At 37.6% G+C, this 18,993-nt stretch overlaps 1 protein-coding gene across 2 annotated transcripts in view; it reads right to left on the reverse strand.

Moving 5' to 3' along the window:
* Positions 1-18,993, reverse strand: part of DHX29 (DExH-box helicase 29) — a gene marked incomplete at both ends in the record, with an annotated part of 42,298 nt that overhangs the window by 17,179 nt on the left and 6,126 nt on the right. Inside the window, 11 exons of one of the 2 annotated variants that reach the window (XM_084233787.1) lie at positions 1,217-1,357; positions 2,505-2,681; positions 4,270-4,413; positions 5,853-6,308; positions 7,885-8,008; positions 8,247-8,412; positions 10,486-10,641; positions 11,452-11,578; positions 13,540-13,665; positions 16,999-17,144; positions 17,849-17,978. In XM_084233787.1, the coding sequence (XP_084089913.1) occupies positions 1,217-1,357; positions 2,505-2,681; positions 4,270-4,413; positions 5,853-6,308; positions 7,885-8,008; positions 8,247-8,412; positions 10,486-10,641; positions 11,452-11,578; positions 13,540-13,665; positions 16,999-17,144; positions 17,849-17,978 (1,893 nt within the window). Of the gene's footprint in view, positions 1-1,216; positions 1,358-2,504; positions 2,682-4,269; positions 4,414-5,699; positions 6,309-7,884; positions 8,009-8,246; positions 8,413-10,485; positions 10,642-11,451; positions 11,579-13,539; positions 13,666-16,998; positions 17,145-17,848; positions 17,979-18,993 lie in introns of both variants that reach the window. The other variant, XM_084233786.1, reaches the window with a different exon arrangement.

Consider the following 18,993-nt stretch of genomic DNA (forward strand, 5'->3'; position numbering starts at 1 on the left):
GGAACAGAATAGGCAGATCGACTGAAATACACTGCTGAGGGGAGCACAGGGCAAGACAGGAGAGGTTTGCTGCCCCAGCTCCCTGGCTGGGGATTGAACTCACGCCACAGTAGCTGGTGATAGCTTGACAGCACTGAGATTTTAACCCCTGCACCACCAGGGAGGCCCCACAAGAGTGTATTTTTAACAGTGGAGAAAGCATAATAAAATTCCAGCTCTTTCCTATATTTTAATTTGAGCCTCCTTAAGTATAGCAAAACCTTTTTATGTTGGCATGCACATACTACTGAACTGAAGAAAAACAGAACAATGTATGCATTATTCTGTGGCAGCTCAAAACCAACCAGGTCAAAGAAAGGTTTAATAAGTAGCTTACACCTGCTTCATTCCTTCCAGTTTCTCCTTAGGTTGCTGATTTTCAATCATCTCTTTTGAAATACCTTTAATTTTCTTAAGTGTTTCTTTAATCTATAATTTTTATCTCTGGGGTTTTAGGGAAATCATTTTTGTTTTTTAAAAGATTTATTTATTCATGCATACAAGAGCTAGGGTGCAGCCCAAAGGTGGGGGTGGTGGTGCGAGGATCCACCAGAGACAGAGCAGGGAACAGAACAGGCAGACTGACTGAAATACACTGCTGAGGGGAGCAGCGGGCAAGAAAGGAGAGGTCTGCTGCGCCATGTGGGTCACCACCCTGGCTGGGGATTGAACTCATGCTGCAGTGGCTGCAGATAGTTTTGTAGTGCTGATGCTTAACCCCTTGTGTCACCAAGGAAGGCCCCTTTGCCCCTTTGCTTTTCTGGTTTATCTGCTTAATTACAAGATAAAGTAAATTTAACTTTGGATACATGTGTAACATATCACGAGTACAATGAAAATATTGCATATAATTAAACACTGGTTAAAATGCAGGAAAACATAGCTTTTTAACTGATCATTGCTATGAAATAGTAAAAGCTGCCTCTTGCATATATGGTACTTGATCTTTTATGTGTATCAGAATAGTACAAGACGACAAAATACTATAAAGCCAAGACTGGAGTATATGAAACAAAGATTAAAGAACTAAACTTTAAAATTTGCTCATAATATTTTTCTTTCTTCTACCTCAAATTATACTTGAATTCACTGTGCTAGCCGTAAGATTTTAAAATGTTCATGGCAGATTTTGGTGTCAATATCATTATCAGATATCTTTTAAATGTTTTCTTTTTACCTGATACTTTTTTATTCCCCCTGCTTTACTTGTAACATTAATGGTTACTTCCTCCTCTTCCTCCAGAAATTTTTGACAATATTCCGAGTCTTTCTCCAGTACAAAGCCCGTTTCTTCTATTATATCTTCCAGATGAAAAACCTGCATAAAGGATATAAATGGTGATCTCAAATGCTTTTCAATAAATACCATTTTTTAAAAAGATTTATTTATGCATACAAGAACTGGGGTACAGGCCAGAGGTGCGGAGAGGTGAGAGGATCCACCAAAGACAGAGTGGGGAGCAGAACAGGCAGATCTACTGAAATACACTGCTGAGGGGAGCAGCAGATGAGACAGGAGAGGTCCGCTGCCCCATGTGGGTTAGCCCCCTGGTTGGGGATCAAACTTTTGCTGCAGTGGCTGCTGATAGCTTCATAGTGCTAAGACTTACCCCCCTTGCACCACCACGGAGGCCCCTCAATAAATGCCATTTCAAATAGAATAAAGGTGACTGCTAACTTTGGAATGTCACCAAATGCTAACTGAGAATCTTTTTAAAAAAGCTCTACTCTTTTTTGCATTATGAAGAACTTGGACAATACAGATGGGTCTGTCTCTAGAAGTTTTAGGATGAATTGCAATTTTTTAAAAAGATTTATTTATACAAGAACCGGGGTACAGGCCAGATGTGCGGGAGGATGAGAGGATTCACCAGAGACAGAATGGGGAGCAGAACAGGCAGATCTACTGAAATACACTGCTGAGGGGAGCAGCGGGTGAGCCAGGAGAGATCTGCTGCACCATGTGGGCTTCTCCCAGGCTGGCTGGGATTGAAACCGTGCTGCAGAGGCTGAGGACAGATTCACAGTGCGGTGTTCAATTTATATGTAAACACCGAGTAAAGGAGCAGTCTTTATCAGCTGAATGAAAAGGGCCAACATTAAGAACAGGCAGAAAGAAAGCTTCAAGGACAACCCTATATGTTAGGGGTAGGTGAAAAGGAGTTCCTCATTGCCAGGCAGCCAATCTCAATCTGGATAATGGAAATGTGTTTTATGTTCTGTGCTTCTCAGCTATGGCTGTCAGCAGAATCTGTCCTTCTAGCTTATTTACCCTCAGTTTGATTTCCACCTGGCCTTACTCATTAAACAAACAGCAGTCTCCAGGCGATTTCCAAGTCCTCTCATGGAACAGGTTCCTGACTAGAAACACTTCTGAGTTGAGGCTACAAGGACTTATCTTTTGGGAAAATGTTCTGGCTGGTAATGTAGTTTCTATTTACACATGTAATATAAAGAAAACATACCTCAACAGGATAACTTCTTCCTGAAATTCTGAGAATAGGGCAATGTGTGAAATATGTAGAAAACTTTTCACTGTCTACAGTGGCACTCATTAGAATCAAGTGTAGATCGGAGCGTTTCTGTAAAATTTCCTTCAAGATAATTAGGAGGAAGTCTGACTGGACACTTCTTTCATGAACCTAGTACAGAGAGATAAAAAGTAAACAATGAATCATATAGAAGATCTGGTAATGGCTAAAATAAATCTAAAAATTAATATTTAAATATAGTCAGTATACGCGGGGGGGGGGGGAGAGAAGCTGTATGTTTTAAATAAGGCAGATCTTCAGAACTCAAAATACAGACAACCTCTAAAATTGAAGCCAGTAAAAATCAGATGTAAGGAACAAGATTAGCTACAGTAGCAGCTATCTTAGGAGATGATTTGCAAGTGTCTGGCTGATAAGATTAAGGTATCTCTCAAATTTCACTTAGAAGCCAGGGTGACTCCTAAAGATCTGCCACCAATATAGAACTGTGTGGCTGCCTTTACCATGAGATAGTTTATCTACTGTGTAGAAAAAGTGTAGTCAATTAGTAGGAATCAGATAGGGACTTCAACAACTATGGAAGAAAAAGGTTTTTAGGTGCTTCTAACACATGCATTTTGGGGAAGAGCAATGAAACCTGTTATAGTTCACAACAGACATGGTACACTGCCAAAACTTAACCTGCTGAATGTACAGTCTACCTTCCAACTTTTTTTATTCTTTTTTTTTAAACAAAGTTTTTTTTTTAAAAGATTTATTTTTTATTTATACAATAACTGGCGTACAGGCCAGAGGCACGGAAAGGTGAGAGGATTCACCAGAGACAGAGCAGGAAGCAGAACAGGCAGACGGACTGAAAGCACTGCTGAGGGGAGCAGTGGGTGAGACAGGAGAGGTCTGCTTCGTCATGTGGGAATCAACCTGGCTGGCCAAGAATTGAACCCGCTCTGCAGAGGCTGCGGACAGCTTTACAGCGCTGTGCTCAACCCGCTGCCCCACTGAGGAGGTCCCCAACTTTTTTTTTATTTTTATTTACTAAGATTTAAGGGAACATACAAAGATAAAGTACATCAAGATAACAAACTAAAACAGGTTTGATTGTTTATTGACTTGGAAGGGAGGCAACGGTGATTAAGTGTGTTCATGCTCTAGAATCAATTTTTCTTGGCCTGGCCATTTACAGTACGATTTTAGAGAAGTTATTTAAATATCTCCAGGTTTATTTCTTCTATAAAATGAGAATACAAACAATTATCACATACTTCATAGAATGGTTGTGATAAACAAATGAGATCATGCAAAGCACTTAGGAGAGAATCCCAAAAGTAGTAACTACTTAGTATCGTGTGAGATGAAAATGCTTTAACAACTGAATGCAGTTGAGAGGCACTATACTGGTAGTAGTACACTGCCTGAGTTTGAACCCCTAGTTGCAGAGCTTACTGGCCAGGTGAATTTGTGCAAGCTATTTAACCTTTCTTTAGACTCAGTTTCCTTAATTGCAAAATAGAGAATATCTGTTTTACTGGATTGCTTGAAGGAGTAAATGCATATATACATAAAGTCCTTAGAACTGCATCCAACATTGAGTAAATTTTTGGAGGATATTATGTAATTATTTAATTATTATATATAAATTGGCATTCAGTAAACATGAAGTAATCTAGCCACTAGAAATAACATTTTTAATACATAAACGGTTAGAATTGATCTGAACATGAATAATGAATTTACTCACCTCATCTACAATAACATGAGACACATTGGTGAGGAGGCCATCTTCTTGAAGTTTCCTTAGCAAAACCCCTGTTGTACAATAGAGCAGCCTGGTAGATTCGCTAGCTCGAGATTCCATGCGGATCTGATAACCACACAAAGAATTCTGAAGGGAGAATATAAGGCTGAGATTAAATTCTCACAAGTGATCTGGGAAACAAACCTTAGAAAGCCAAGGACAGGTGCTGATCTTGCTATTATATAGAGTAATTTAAGTAAACCTATTCAGTACAATTTAAAATAAAAAAAGTTCCCCCCCATGATTTTCAATTATATAAAACTATAGTTTGTTTCGGTAACTTTATTTTTATTTTTAATTTATACAAGAACTGGGGTACAGGCCAAATGTGCGGGAGGGTGAGAAGATTCACCAGAGACAGAATGGGGAACAGAACAGGCAGACTGACTGAAATACACAGCTGAGGAGAGCAGCGGGTGAGACAGGAGAGGTCTGCCGCGCCATATGGATTGCTCTGTGGTCGGCGGGGATCGAACCAGCACTGTAGAGGCTATAGACAGCTTTCCAGTGCTGTGCTCAACTGCCTGCGCCACCAGGGAGATCCTGTTTCAGTAACTTTAAACAGAAAAACCTTTGTTTTTTTTCAAAGTGTTAGGAGAAAAAGCTTTTCACCTGCTTCAAGCACCACTGATACGATTATGGAAACCGTAACAGAAGCTTCTTACTAAATTATCTTGGACCAAAATATTGAGGTACTTAGGAACAGAATTTTAAAGCACCTCCTATAATTTGGCCTACTCTTCTGTCAAGATCAGCATTAAAAAGCAGCTAGCATCATACCAGCGATGCCTGATGGGAACGCTTCTATTACCATACTTTCTTTCTTTCTTACTCCGTCAGTCTTTTGTTTTTTATGCCTGTCTGTCATCTTCTTAACATAAGTTCTTAACAGGACAGAAACTTCCTTTTTCCTCTTATATTCCATGAGAGAACCCAAACAGTTTGCTGAATTTTTTTAACTTCTGACATAAAAATGTTTTAATGAAGGGGTACCTATCTCAAAGATAGACAAAAATGTCAAATACCAACCCTAGGAAGAACAATTCAAAGTATAAGTAAGCTCAATTATATGAAATTGAAATTCACCACATTTAGCTCTGACCAATTTTACTAATTCCTATCTCTGTGGTCACTTTGGTTTAAGGCTTGGCCAGTTTTGTGTATACTTATATGCCAACAAACATAATTTAAGTACTTTAAAAGCTGATATTTAAGCACTTTTTCCCAGTTTTTAAAAATAAAGGGTTTGAAAAAAGTCTAGCATTTCTTCTACAGTTTTTCCTTCTGCTCATCGAAAAGAATTACTGGAAATCATTCAGGAATCCCAAGAACAAAAGTGAGAATGTCACCATTCTCTGAAATGAACAGCTTACCCTTCCTCCAGGTCCGCTTTCACAGCCCAATTCATCACACACTCTTGTGGCTAAACTCACTGCTGAGATTCTTCGGGGCTGGGTACAGACAATGTTACATTTACTTGTTCCCCCCTCATTTAGAAGCAAATCTTCCAATAGAAAATGTGGTACTTGAGTACTTTTACCACTCCCTGTTTCACCTGCCACAACCACTACCCGGTGTCTTTTAAGAGTTTCAACAATTGAATCCCTGTGTTTGAATACGGGTAACTGTTGCCTTTCCTTTAGAAGTCTCTGGTACTTAGCTGTGCTCTGCAACTTTCTAAAGAGGTTTCTAACAGGTTCCAAATCTTCTGCCTTTTCTGATTCCAAAGACAGCGTAGAAAAGTCTTCATCAGAAACTAAATTTTCCCAAGATTCCTCAGGATCTTCAGCATTTTCTCTCTTATTTTCGCAATGCTGTTGTTGCTGTTGCTGCTGCTGTTTCAATTTATTTAGAAGTTTGGCAATAAAAAGATCACGTGGTTTATTGGTTTCCATTTTATTTAATTCTTCCTTTTTCTTTTCTGCATCACTCCACTCTAGCCAAACATCTCGGTAAGTGGGAGGAAGTAACTGATGAACTGACTATAAAGGAAAAAAACAGTATGTATGTATTTTTACTAACTATTGAATACTGAATTCCAGTATGTGAGAACTAGAAGGCCGGCTATCTTCCTCTCAAAATGTAATCTGTCTCTTAAATTACTAATTCATTAATTTAAAATTATATGCATATGACAAAGTTATAAACAGCACATCATATTCAGGTTTCTAGACTTATTAGCTTTGTGACGCAAAGTAATTTAAACTCTGTGTCTTAGTTCTTTTTTTTTTTTTTTTTAAGATTTATTTATTTATTTATACAAGCACTGGGTACAGTCAGAAGCGCAGGAGGGTGAGAGAATTCACCAGAGCCAGAGCAGGGAACAGAACAGGCAGACCGGCAAAATACACTGCTGAGGGGAGCAGCGGGCGTGGCAGGAGAGGTCTATCCCGCCATGTGGGACTCTCACTGGTGGCCAGGGATCGAACCGGCACTATAGTGCTCAACCGCTGCACCACCAGGGAGGCCCTGTGTCTCAGTTCTTATATTTGTATATGGGGCTAATAAAAGTACTCCCCCTCCCTCCCTTATAGGCATAGCAAAAGGTAAGCTCTTGTAAAGTGCTATTTCCTGGAAAAAGTAAATTACTGAATGAACGTTTATTATTTATCACTGCAGTGGTACTATATAATTATGTACATGAGCCATAAAACATTTTTAAAATAAAGCACCCTCTGAGACACTGGAGTTGTATAATATCACAGGTCAAAGTATTTTTTTTTTTTTTTTTGTGGGACCCTCGCTGGCGGCCAGGAACGAACTGGTGCTGCAGAGGCTGCGGGCAGCCTCGCAGCCCAGCGCTCAACTGCTGCGCCACCAGGTGAGGCCCCAAAGTATTTTTAAATGAAGTACACTGGATGAAATCTAAGTTATCCTAATTCTGTGCTATAAAAGTGTAATTATCTCTGTAACACTGATATTAATTTCTATCAATTCAGCTTAGCTGAGTAAAGGTAGATTGATAAAGATAAAATTGAGAGAATAAAGTCATTAGGGACCTTTATTGACAAATACTGGAAAAGAGATATTGTTTGAAGTTCTGCTTAATTAGTTAAAATTCTGATTTCCCATGAAAAAGACATACACATTCACTGTAAAAAGAAAATGTTACCAAAAAAAGAGAATACTGTGTTTTCTTAAAAGTACTTCCTCAGTAGTACTTCAATCTTTGCTTAAATTAGCTATAGTTAATATAATCTAAAATTAAAAACATGAAACAATATAATTTTTTAATGTTGAGAGACAGGGTTTTAAAATTTTTCTTAATTCATCCACCCTAGCACAACTATTTTTTAACCTATAAATTAGTGTGAAAAGTTGAACCAATCAAAAGTCTATGTTCTAAGAAGAAAAAGACTGAGTTATGTTTATGAGTGAGATGAAGCCAGTGTCATAAGTACGCAGAAATGAGGATTAATCAGAAATAGTAGTAGTAAAAGGAAAACTGGCAGTTAAGTCAATAATTAAGTATTACCTTCTACATGCAGGTACAATTTTAAATGTTGAAAAAAAACACATTACAGTGATTTTTTAAATACCTAGGTCAATAAGCCTTACCTGCCCTTTCACTAAACGATAAAGAGCTAATGTAGCTCCTAGGTGCTGAGCTTGCATGCCATCCTCTGTTAAGATGGTAGGGCATACTACCAGTACATCATCTTCAGACTTGATTACCCTCACCCTACAAAGAAGTCAAAAATATTTTTAATGAAATTAAAAAAAGTCAGAATTTCCATTACATTGAACTTAAGTTTACATTTATTACTTAAATATTTTCATGAAAGACATTGTACTAGATGATTTTCAACCTGAGATGTAGAATTAGAAAACTTCCTAAATGTCAATTAACTAATAAGAAACAAAAATATTTTCATCTTATATTTTTCTAAAAGTTCATTCAATTAACCATAAAAACATACCTACATTTCCAGTATCTACCTACTGGAACTTTTTCAAAGGAAGGATTTGGACTCTTGGGAAGATTTTTCCTGACCCAATCAATCAGAAATTGTTTGGGAGATTTTCCAGTCCAGCTTCGAGCAGTATAGTCAAAATTTCTTACATCATGAGGTTCTTTCTTTTTTTCTAAAATGATAGACAAAGATTGGTTCTTTAAAAATGGACATACAATATAAAATCTCATTTGAGTGAGCAAAGTCTTTTCACTTTTGGGAATAATTTTTAGAAGAGAATAGGTGAAGAAAAGAAAGACAGAAAGGCTTGCTTTTCTACAAGCTATGTAAGGAAATCCTCTTGATGGACAGAATGGAAGCAATCTGAATTGTTTTTAAAAAGTCTCTTGAATAACTTATGTAGTCTCATACAATTTTTCTGAAACTATTCATATGATGACATAGAATACTCTGCATTATGATGTTAAGTAGGCTACCACACAGGATAGATAATCTTTTGAAAAGATATAAATCAAATGTCATTTCCTGCTTAACTTTTACCAGCACCATCCTACTATTTTCAATTATATATGGAAAAAATTTCAGTTCTTCACTACTATCTAACAGCCCTCCATGGTCATTCTTTATCTATCTGTTGTCGCTTTCCCATCATGCTCACTATGCAGTAGCCATAATGACTATCAAGTCAATTCCTTAAATGCTCTAAGCCTGCCAGTCCAATAAAGTTGCCACTAGTCACATGTGACTAAAATTAATTAAAATTAAATTTTTAGTTTCTCAGTTGTATTCATCACATTTCAAGTATGACTCAATACTCACCTCAGGCTAGTGTTAGCCCACTGGATAGTGCAAATATAGACCATTCCAATCAAAGTGTTGTGTTGAATAGTGCTGCTCTTTTTTTTTTTTTTTTTTTAAGATTTGTTTATTTATTCATACATGTACTAGGTACAGTCAGAAGCGCAGGAGGGTGAGAGAATTCACCAGAGCCAGAGCCGGGAGTAGAACAGGCAGACTGACAAAGTACACTGCTGAGGGGAGCAGCAGGTGAGGCAGCAGAGGTCTGCATGCTGTGTGGGACCCTCACCCTCGCCGGGGATTGAACCCACGCTGCAGAGGCTGCGGGCAGATTCGCAGCCCAGCACTCAACTGCTGCGCCACCAGGGGAGGCCCTGAATAGTGCTGCTCTTAAAGTCTTTTCCACCTTAAACTTCCAATGTACTGTCCCTCTCCTTAAGAGGCTCTTTCCACCAACTCCTCACCAGGCGTTATAGTGTGAGCATATGTTAGAACTGAGAATAAGTCATTAGTAAGGTTTTCCCAATCCAAATTAGGTCCTTTGTTAGCTCTACTACTAGAAAAGTTTCTTTCCCTGACAACGTATATCACAATCTGTAATTATGTATTGTGCATATTCAAAGTGTACCTTCCCTACTAGACTGTACATGTGAAGAGAGCAGAGACAAGGTTATTTTGTTATTGACTGTACACATACACCTGACCCTGTGACCAACAAGGATTTAATAAGTATGAGTGGAAAGAATAATTTATAGGATTAACAATTTAGTGTGAGACTCACTGACTATAATAAGGCTATAAATATTAAGCTAGTTATATTAATAATTTACTTGGGAACACAGCAGCACACAAGATTCTATGTATCTGGTGAATGGCAGACAAAGAGACAAGCTTGGAAAGAGATGCTGTCTGAGTTAACCCTGAAGCACAGGAAAGGTTGGTCAAGTAATAACAGGACAAGCAAAGTCATAGCACCATGAACAACTGCTTTTGTTTTAAATGTCGTTGCTGTACTGCTCAATCCTTAGGCTAAGATCAAGTGTAAATGTAATGGCTATAGTACACAGCTGGGAGGTTAAGTGGAAAGGTTAAGGTGAAGGTTAAGAGTGTGGTTGAAAAGCAAAGGCTCTTCCATACCAGGAAACAAAGTTCCAACTTGTGAGTGATTGTTTCTAACAGAAAACCTATATTTAGACCTGTGTTATGCAAAGACAATTCTGGCAGGAGTTTCAAGGATGGACTGGGCAGAAACAAGGCCAAAGCACTGTTAATTACAAAATGCTAAACAAGTTAGAATTATTACTTTTCCAAGACAGATTGTGGAAGCATAACTTTACTTTTATCTTACATAGTTTAAGAGACTGCAAAGTAACAATTTCTCAACTATATGTCCTTGACATTTTACTATTTATAGATTATACCCCGGAACACATTTCTTTTATTTTACCTTTTTCTTCAGTAGCAGCTGCTGATTTTTCAAATAAATTAAAGTTCAAAGCACTTTCCCCTTCTGTGGCTACAGAAGGCTTTTTCCTTTCATTTTGTTGTTGTGAAATCTTTATAGCTGGATTGAATACTGGATGGTCTTCTAAAGTTTCCATTTCTACCAAGAAAAAACATGATGCTAGTTTTTTTTTTTCATTATAAAAATTTTATTAGTTGAGGGAACAGATATTTACATAGTAAAGTGATACAAGCCATCTAAAAAACATGATGCTAGCTTTAAGCAGTGATTTTTAATGCTTTTTTACTTTTCAAAGGTGGTTCCAAAAATTCCTTCTTTTTCCCTTATAATTACTTATTTACCACTCCTACTGGGAATTTGTGCTAGACGTCACAGGCAATTTATTTCCACATCATATACTAAAAATTTTTAAGTAAATTGTTTAACAGATGTAGAAGGGTCTGGGAAAACATCTTTATTAGAAACAAATACTCATGGAATTATAATCACCTCTCCTTCTTAAATGGAGGGCGTATTTTATGGCATATACCAGAGGTTGACAAACCATTGTCTTTAAGAAAAATGCAGCCCTGAGGCTATTTCTATATGGCCTATGAGCTAAGAATGATTTTTACCTTTTTAATTAATTAGTTGAGGGAAAAAAGGAAGTATTTAGTGATGTGAAAATTATGCAAATTCATATTCCAGTGTCCATAAGTAAAGCTTTCTGAGAACATATTCACTTATGTATATGTATTGTCTATGGCTGCTTTTGTGCTGTGATAGTAGAGTTGAATAGTTGACATATGGTCTGCAAAACCTACAATATTTACTATTTGGCTTGTTACAGAAAAAGTTTGCCAATCCTGGATTGAAACTGTTAGGAAAGAGCAACCATATTAATCCTTCCCAACCTAGGAAGGATTATAAAGAAAAGACATTCCTACATCTAAGAATTTTAGTGTTTACCTCTTTGAAATTTCCTTATTTTTTCTTGAGCTTCTTTTTGGCCTTGTTTGTTTTTTTCTAGTTTAAAGGTAGTTGCTTGCTCCTTTGCATCCAGAAGTTTTGCAGCAAGTTGCATGTACCTTTCATTCTGTTCCCAATAAAATGATGAGAAAATAAAAAAAGATTAAATTGTTTTTTTTTCAATGTATGATAGCAAACTTTTTTTTTTATATCATACCCATTGATCTAGCAAATCTGCTTTTAGGAATTTTGATAGAGAAACAATACCAATGTGCAGATTTTCGGGTACAGAGATGTTTACTACAATACTACAATACTAACTGAAAAGGAAAAATTGAAAATTAAGAGTGTTACATCTCTACAGAAAAAACTAGTCAGTTACTAGGGGCAAAAAAAGGTAGCATAATAAAAAAAAAAAACAAATCAAACTACAGAATAAAAAATATAAGTTCATTGCTATAAAAGAGAATATTTTACAAATACACATATGTAAATAAATGTATGTTAACATACGCATTATTTTTATAATATAATTTTGAGTATAATGCTTGTAAGAATACTTGTATGAAAGTTACCTTCCTATAACCTGTATCTTACAGATGATAGTCAGGACATTTGAAAAAAGTGTTTATGGGGAAAATAGGTATTATAAAATTGAAGGACTTAGCTCTGCTAAGCAAAAACTAGACAGAGTTTAAAGTTTAACTTAAATCACTGTTTTTTCCCCCCTTTAGATTAGGTTAGTAAGGGACAGCAGATGAGGAACATAAAAGCATGAGACAGAGAAGATGAGGGTATCTGTGATGCTGCTGTGGAACAAAACTTTTACAATGAATAAGGAAACAACTAAGGGAAGTACATGCAGTTGAATTTTATGAGCATTTTGTATAGAAGCAATGATGTATTACAGTGTAACAGCAGAAGGGATGGCAAGCTCTTCAAATTCACCTAAATCACACTTATCCTTTTGATTTTTCTTATCTGTAATACTGATATAACACGATTTCTCCTTTTCTCTATAGTAAATCACCAATTTCTATTGACTTTTGCTTTAAATATCTCTTCCTTTCCAATTTCCGATTTGAAACCTTAAATTTCCCTCCCACCCTTACAACCTAAGAAAGTCCAACAGTCACCAAAATGGCATTCCTATCATTTTTAAATTACCTTGAACATTACTATGACCTAAAGTATCAAATTATTCTTGTCAGTCACCTAACTCCAAATCCCAAGTAGCTCTTTACAATCTATAGGTAAAGTTGTTAAATTCATTTTCTGGGAATCAGAATCTTCTAGTCTCAGCTGAACTCTCCCAATTACTTCTGTCACTACTCTTCCACACATTTTATCCGGTATATATGCTAATCTATTGTTTAATAACAAAAAGGCCTCTTGCACAGTACCACATCTGTTCACTCTATTTCACTCATGTGGACCAACTTCCTGTCCTTCATTGCCTATGTACATCCTATGTACCCTTCAAATCCTACTTCTTTTTTTTTTTTTGATTTATTTGTTTATGCATACAAGAACTGGGGTACAGGCCAGAGGTACGGGGTGTGTGTGAGAGGATTCACCAGAGACAGAGTAGGGAACAGAACAGGCAGATCTACTGAAATACACTGCTGAGTGGAATAGCAGGTGAGATATGAGAGGTCTGCTGCTCCAATGTGGATTAGTGCCGTGGCTGGGGATCTAACTCATGCCATAGTGGCTAGGGATAGCTTGATAGCACTGAGACTTTAACCCCTGCAACACTGGTAGGGGGGGTGTGTGGTGGCGGTGGAGGGAGGAAGGGGAGGGGGCAAGCCTTTTGCCTTTTATTACCAAAGAATTTAGCATATTTCTTACACATAGCAATCATTTGATGATTACCTCTTTAAACTTAGGGAGAAATGTAATTAACATCGATCTAGCAGTTATTTCGTGTCATGCTTGTTCCTAAATGTTATTTTTGTTTGATCTTCATATTAACTCCTAGAGGTAAATATTGCTGCAATTTATAAATAAGGAAAACTAAGGTTCAGAAAAGTTAGGGATTTTACTAAGAAATATACAGTTAGAAGTCTAATAGAAATTTCTACTCACGGGGTCAAATTTTTCCTCCTCTAAACCTCCAGAGTTTTCACTCTTTTCTTCCTCACTTTGTTGTTCAGCATACCGCAAAATCCATTCTTTCATATTTACTTCCATATTTTTTTCTTCCTTTTTTGGCTAGAAAGAAAAAAACAAATATCTGAAAAATCAAAGTTAGAAAATGGTGTCAAAACTCTCGGGTGTCACTGCTTTTACAACTTCTTCATACTCAAATACAGCAGAACCACAGTCTCAAAATCAAATGCTTTATTGTTCAGTAAAGGATAAATGAATTGAATTCAACATTAAGAGGTGTAAGCTTGCATAACCCAAGGAATACGTTTACATAGAGACAAAAAAGAACTACTTATGAAAAAAAGTTCAACATCACTTGTAATCAGGGAAATGCAAATCAAAACTACCATGAGATACCATCTTACACCAGTGAGAATGGCACATATTAAAAAAACTAGCAACAACAAATGTTGGCGAGGATGTGGAGAAAAAGGAACTCTCCTGCACTGTTGGTGGGAGTGCAAACTGGTCCAACCACTATGGAGAGCTGTGTGGAGATTTCTGGACCTACTAAACATAGAGCTTCCATATGATCCAGCAATTCCACTCCTAGGTATTTACCCAAAGGACACAGAAACATCAATTGCAAAGAGCACCTGCACCCGTTTATAGCAGCACTGTTTACAATAGCTAAGCTTTGGAAACAGCCCAAATGCCCAAAAATAGATGACTGGATCAAGAAGATGTGGTACATATACACCATGGAATATTACTCAGCATTCAAAAAAGATAAACACATGCAATTTGCAGCAACATGAATGGCGCTGGAATGGATCATGCTCAGTGAAATAAGCCAGAAAGAAAAAGAAAAATACCGGCTGGTCTCACTCATAGCAGGAATCTAGAAAACTTAAATAAGGGACCAGGAAAATGAATAACTATAAGAAAGTGAAAATCAAAATCAACAAAAAACTATGAACCAGAGACACTATGGGGGGTGGGGGGCGGGGAGTGGAGGGATTGGGGTCAAAATAAGGGGGTTGCAATTGTATGGGGAATATAAAAATAAAATTTATATATAAAAAAAAGAACTACTGTTATTCTAAAAACTAGTGTTATTCATCCCTTTAAAAAGGTGGGTTATAAGGATGATGCTTCCATAAATATTTGTTGTTGTTTTGAGTTTTATGGAAGTATGAATAATATACAGAAATTATACATATTCAACATATATGTTAAAATACCAGTTATATACTGATTAACATAGTGTATCATATACATAAACTCATCATTTTGATGAGTTTGTACATATGCATACACCCATGATACCATCACTACAATCAAGGTATTAAACATATCCATCACCTCCCCAACATTTCCATTTTTTTAAAAGGTTTATTTATTTATGCATACAAGAACTGGGGTACAGGCCAGAGGTGTGGGGGTGAGAGGATTCACCAGAGACAGAGTAGGGAGCAGAACAGGCATAATCACTGAAATACACTGCTGAGGGGAGCAGCAGGCGAGGCAGGAGAGGTCTGCTGTGCCATGTGGGTAGATCCCTGGTCGGGGATGGAACTCTTGCTGCAGTAGCTGGAGATAGATTCATAGGTTGCATCTAAACCCCTTGCATCACCAGGGAGGCCCTCCATTTGTTTCTTTATGTATGTGTGGTTGGGATTGTGGGGGTATGGTAAGAATACTTAACATGAGACCTACTTTCTGAGTATACAATACTGTCTTGTCATTATAGGCACAGCATTACACATCACCCCTCTAGTACTTTATTCATATTGTATAACTGAAACCTTTTAACCAGAAGCAACAACTGCCTATTTACCCCTCCTCTCAGTACCTGGTAACCACCATTCTATTCTTTGCTTCTATGAGTTTTTCTATTTTAGATGCCTAGGTAAGTGAAATCATTTGTCTTTCTATAGTTTATTTCACTTAGGATAATGTTCCTAAATGCTTTGTAATATGAAGATTTTTATTTTATTTTATTATTATTTTTTTTTATAGAGGCATGCTTTATTTATTTGTTTGTTTGTTTGCTTGTTTGGTTATACATGCACTGGGTACAGTCAGAAGTGCGGGAAGGTGAGAGAATTCACCAGAGCCAGAGCGGGGAACAGAGCAGGCAGAAGGACTGAAGTACACTGCTGAGGGGAGCAGTGGGCAGCAGGAGAGGTCTGCACGCCATGCGGGACCCTCCTCCAGTGGCCAGGGAGCAGCCGGGGATCGAACCAGCGCTGCAGAGGCCGCGGGCAGCTTCGCAACCCAGTGCTCAACTGCTGCGCCACCGGGGAGGCCCAATATGAAGATTTTTAAATTATTGTGCCCAAATGGAATTGGCCATGTAATGTTTCAACCAATGGGATATTAGCAAGAGTGATATAAACAGTGGCTTGAGGGCCTCCCCGGTGGCGCAGTGGTTGAGCGCTGGGTTGCGAAGCTGCCCGCAGCCTCTGCATCGCCGGTTCCATCCCCGCTGCTCCCTGGCCACCAGAGGAGGGTCCCACATGGCGCGCAGACCTCTCCTGCCGCCCGCTGCTCCCCTCAGCAGTGTTCTTCGGTCCTTCTGCCTGCTCTGCTCCCAGCTCTGGTGAATTCTCTCACCCTCCCGCTCTTCTGACTGTACCCAGTGCTTGTATAAATAAATAAATAATCTTTCAAAACAAAACAAAACAAAAAACAGTGCCTTGATAAGAATTTGTACAGTGGAGCTTTATCATATTGAAATACTTGTGCCAGAAGCCAGATGCCAAATGAGAAGTCTGACCATTCTGAACCATGTGAGAAATCCATGGTGCCCGTCTAGCCCCTATAGAAGGCTGTAGTCAAGTGAGTAAAGTAACCATTTTGGATATTCTAGCACCAGGTGATACCTAATGGGCAGAAGAACTGTCCAGCTGACACCAGCCCAGACTGCAGAATCATAAATAAGTGGTGGTTTAAGTCACTACTTTTAAAAGTAGTTTTTGATGCAGCAATAGATAACTGTAACAATGATAGAAAAATCTGGTAAACCAGTAGGTCATTTTCTTTTTTTAAAAGCAATCTTTTTAATTTTTTTAAAAAGACTTATTTATTTATTTATACAAGCACTGGGTATAGTCAGAAGTGCAGAAGGGTGAGAGAATTCAGCAGAGCCAGAGTGGAGAGCAGAACAGGCACTGACGGAAGCACACTGCTGAGGGGAGCAGCGGATGGCAGGAGAGGTCTGTGCGCCATGTGGGACCCTCGCCCGGCGGCCGGGGATCGAACCAGCGCTGCAGAGGCTGCGGGAAGCTTTGCAATCCAGTGCTCAACCGCTGCGCCACCGGGGAGGCCCACCAGTAGGTTACTTTCAATTAATAGAAATGTTATAGTAATTCAACATTTCTGCTTTCATGAATTATTATATGTACTTCAATTTGATTTTATATAATTTTAAAAGTTTAATTCATAAATTACCTTAATTTTAGGGTTTTCTTCCTGACTTTTGGTTTTAGATCGCAATGGAGGTGAAAAAGTGGCTTGTATTTGAGGAGACTGGAATTTTGGTCTAGCTTTAGGCTGCTGTTCTTCAAATTCCTGACTGAATCCTTCAGGAAGTGCATCTTAAAAGAAATTGGGATGAAAATAAATATGCATTTGATACATAAAACACAAGTATTTATTAAACATTCACATAAATTCTGCCTTGACAAAGTGCATCCACTTTTCTTCCAACCCTTATCTCCTAAGAACAGAAATCCTAGAATGAACCTGCTTTTGTCGTCAATCTAGCAGTGGAATACTCACACGTTATTAGCTAGGCCACTTCTGTTTGATCTTTTATTTCACACTCAGTATGTTAGGTTCCTAAATTTTCATAAAAAGATCTTATAACTCTTTGGTTGCCTTATCGTATAAAGTAGTGTCCTTAATCAGCCATATAAGCAATTTGCATTCCAGGTTCTCACCAAAGTTTACAATCTGATCCCCTGTTTAATCAATATTATTAATTCAAAGCCAGATGGCCCTAATTTCCACCCCAAAAGTAGGAGACACAGCATAAAATGCAAACTTTGAGCCCTCATATTACAAGTATCACAAAATGTCAGCTAACAACTGAAAGTAACACACAGAAATACCTTTGTAATAGACATACCAGCTCTAAGAAGAATATCCTATAAAGGTTAAGAAAATTCTAAACATAAAATAAATTCTAACACAATATAAAAACTTCAGGGACAAATTTAAAACTTGATACTAGTATCATATACACTGACATTTTTCCAAAAGGTTTAAAAACAAAGAATTTTATGACACCAATGCTTACCATCTGAAAGGTTTAAACAGAGCCAATCCAAGGCAGAATGAAGATCACCTCCATGTAAGAGTGTGTTAGTCATGGCATCTTCAATGTCCTTAGTCTTAAATGAAAATGCTTGCAAAGCCATGTATAAATCCTATGGAAGGGAAATGGTAAAAAAAAAACCTTTGGTCAATTCTCTCTTCTTTCATTTCTAATTTTATTTTCCTACTGATTGTAAACCAGAAACTGACATAAATTATAATTTAAAAACTCTTTTTCTCTTCTCTTTTATTTCACTTAGAAGAGCTAAATGTCATTTTTCCTTTCAGTCATTTTTCTATGATTTTGTAAAAATAATTTAACAACGTATCTTAACATCTCCCCAAGCTATTAGAAACTCTTCACCATCATTTTTAATAGTTACATAATATTCCACTGCCTAGATAGATCAAAATCTAATTATACACTTTCCTACTGGAAACCACTTAGAATGTTTTCTTTATCATAAGCAGTACTTCAATGAGCTGCTTCATACATAAAACATTTCAGTGGGCTTCCTAAAGCATATTTAGAGTTGGACAGAACTGGGTTTAAATCTAATACTGCTTACTGATCACTAATTAATAACCTCTGGCTACAACTTATGTAATCTTTTCAAGTGTCAATTCCTTCATTTGCAAAATGGGTTGAAATACACATCCTTTTAATTATTGTCATAGAAAATGTAAACAAAGTATCCACCAGAGCCCAGCACAATTTTGAAACTATAGTTTAATTTTTATATCACTATTTTAATATGTACATTTGTATCTCACACAATTCATTTCCTATTTTTTTTTTTTTAAAGATTCATTTTATTTGATTATGCATACAAGAGCCAGGGTGTAAGCCAGAGGTGTGGGGGGTGGGGGAGAGAGGATTCACCAGAGACAAAGTAGAGAGCAGAACAGGCAGATCTACTGAGATACACTGCTGAGGGGAGCAGTGGGCAAGACAGGAGAGGTCTGCCTCACCATGTGGGTTAGCTCCCTGGCCGGGGATTGAACTCATGCTGCAGTGGCTGCTGATAGCTTCATAGTGCTGAGATTTAACCCCCTGCACCAACAGGGATGCCTCTCATTCCCTGTTCTTGTAGACAGAAATGATCTATATGAAATCTCAATAAAAAC

This window comes from Talpa europaea (genome assembly GCF_964194135.1).
Source record: "Talpa europaea genome assembly, chromosome: 5".
Lineage (NCBI taxonomy): Eukaryota > Metazoa > Chordata > Mammalia > Eulipotyphla > Talpidae > Talpa > Talpa europaea.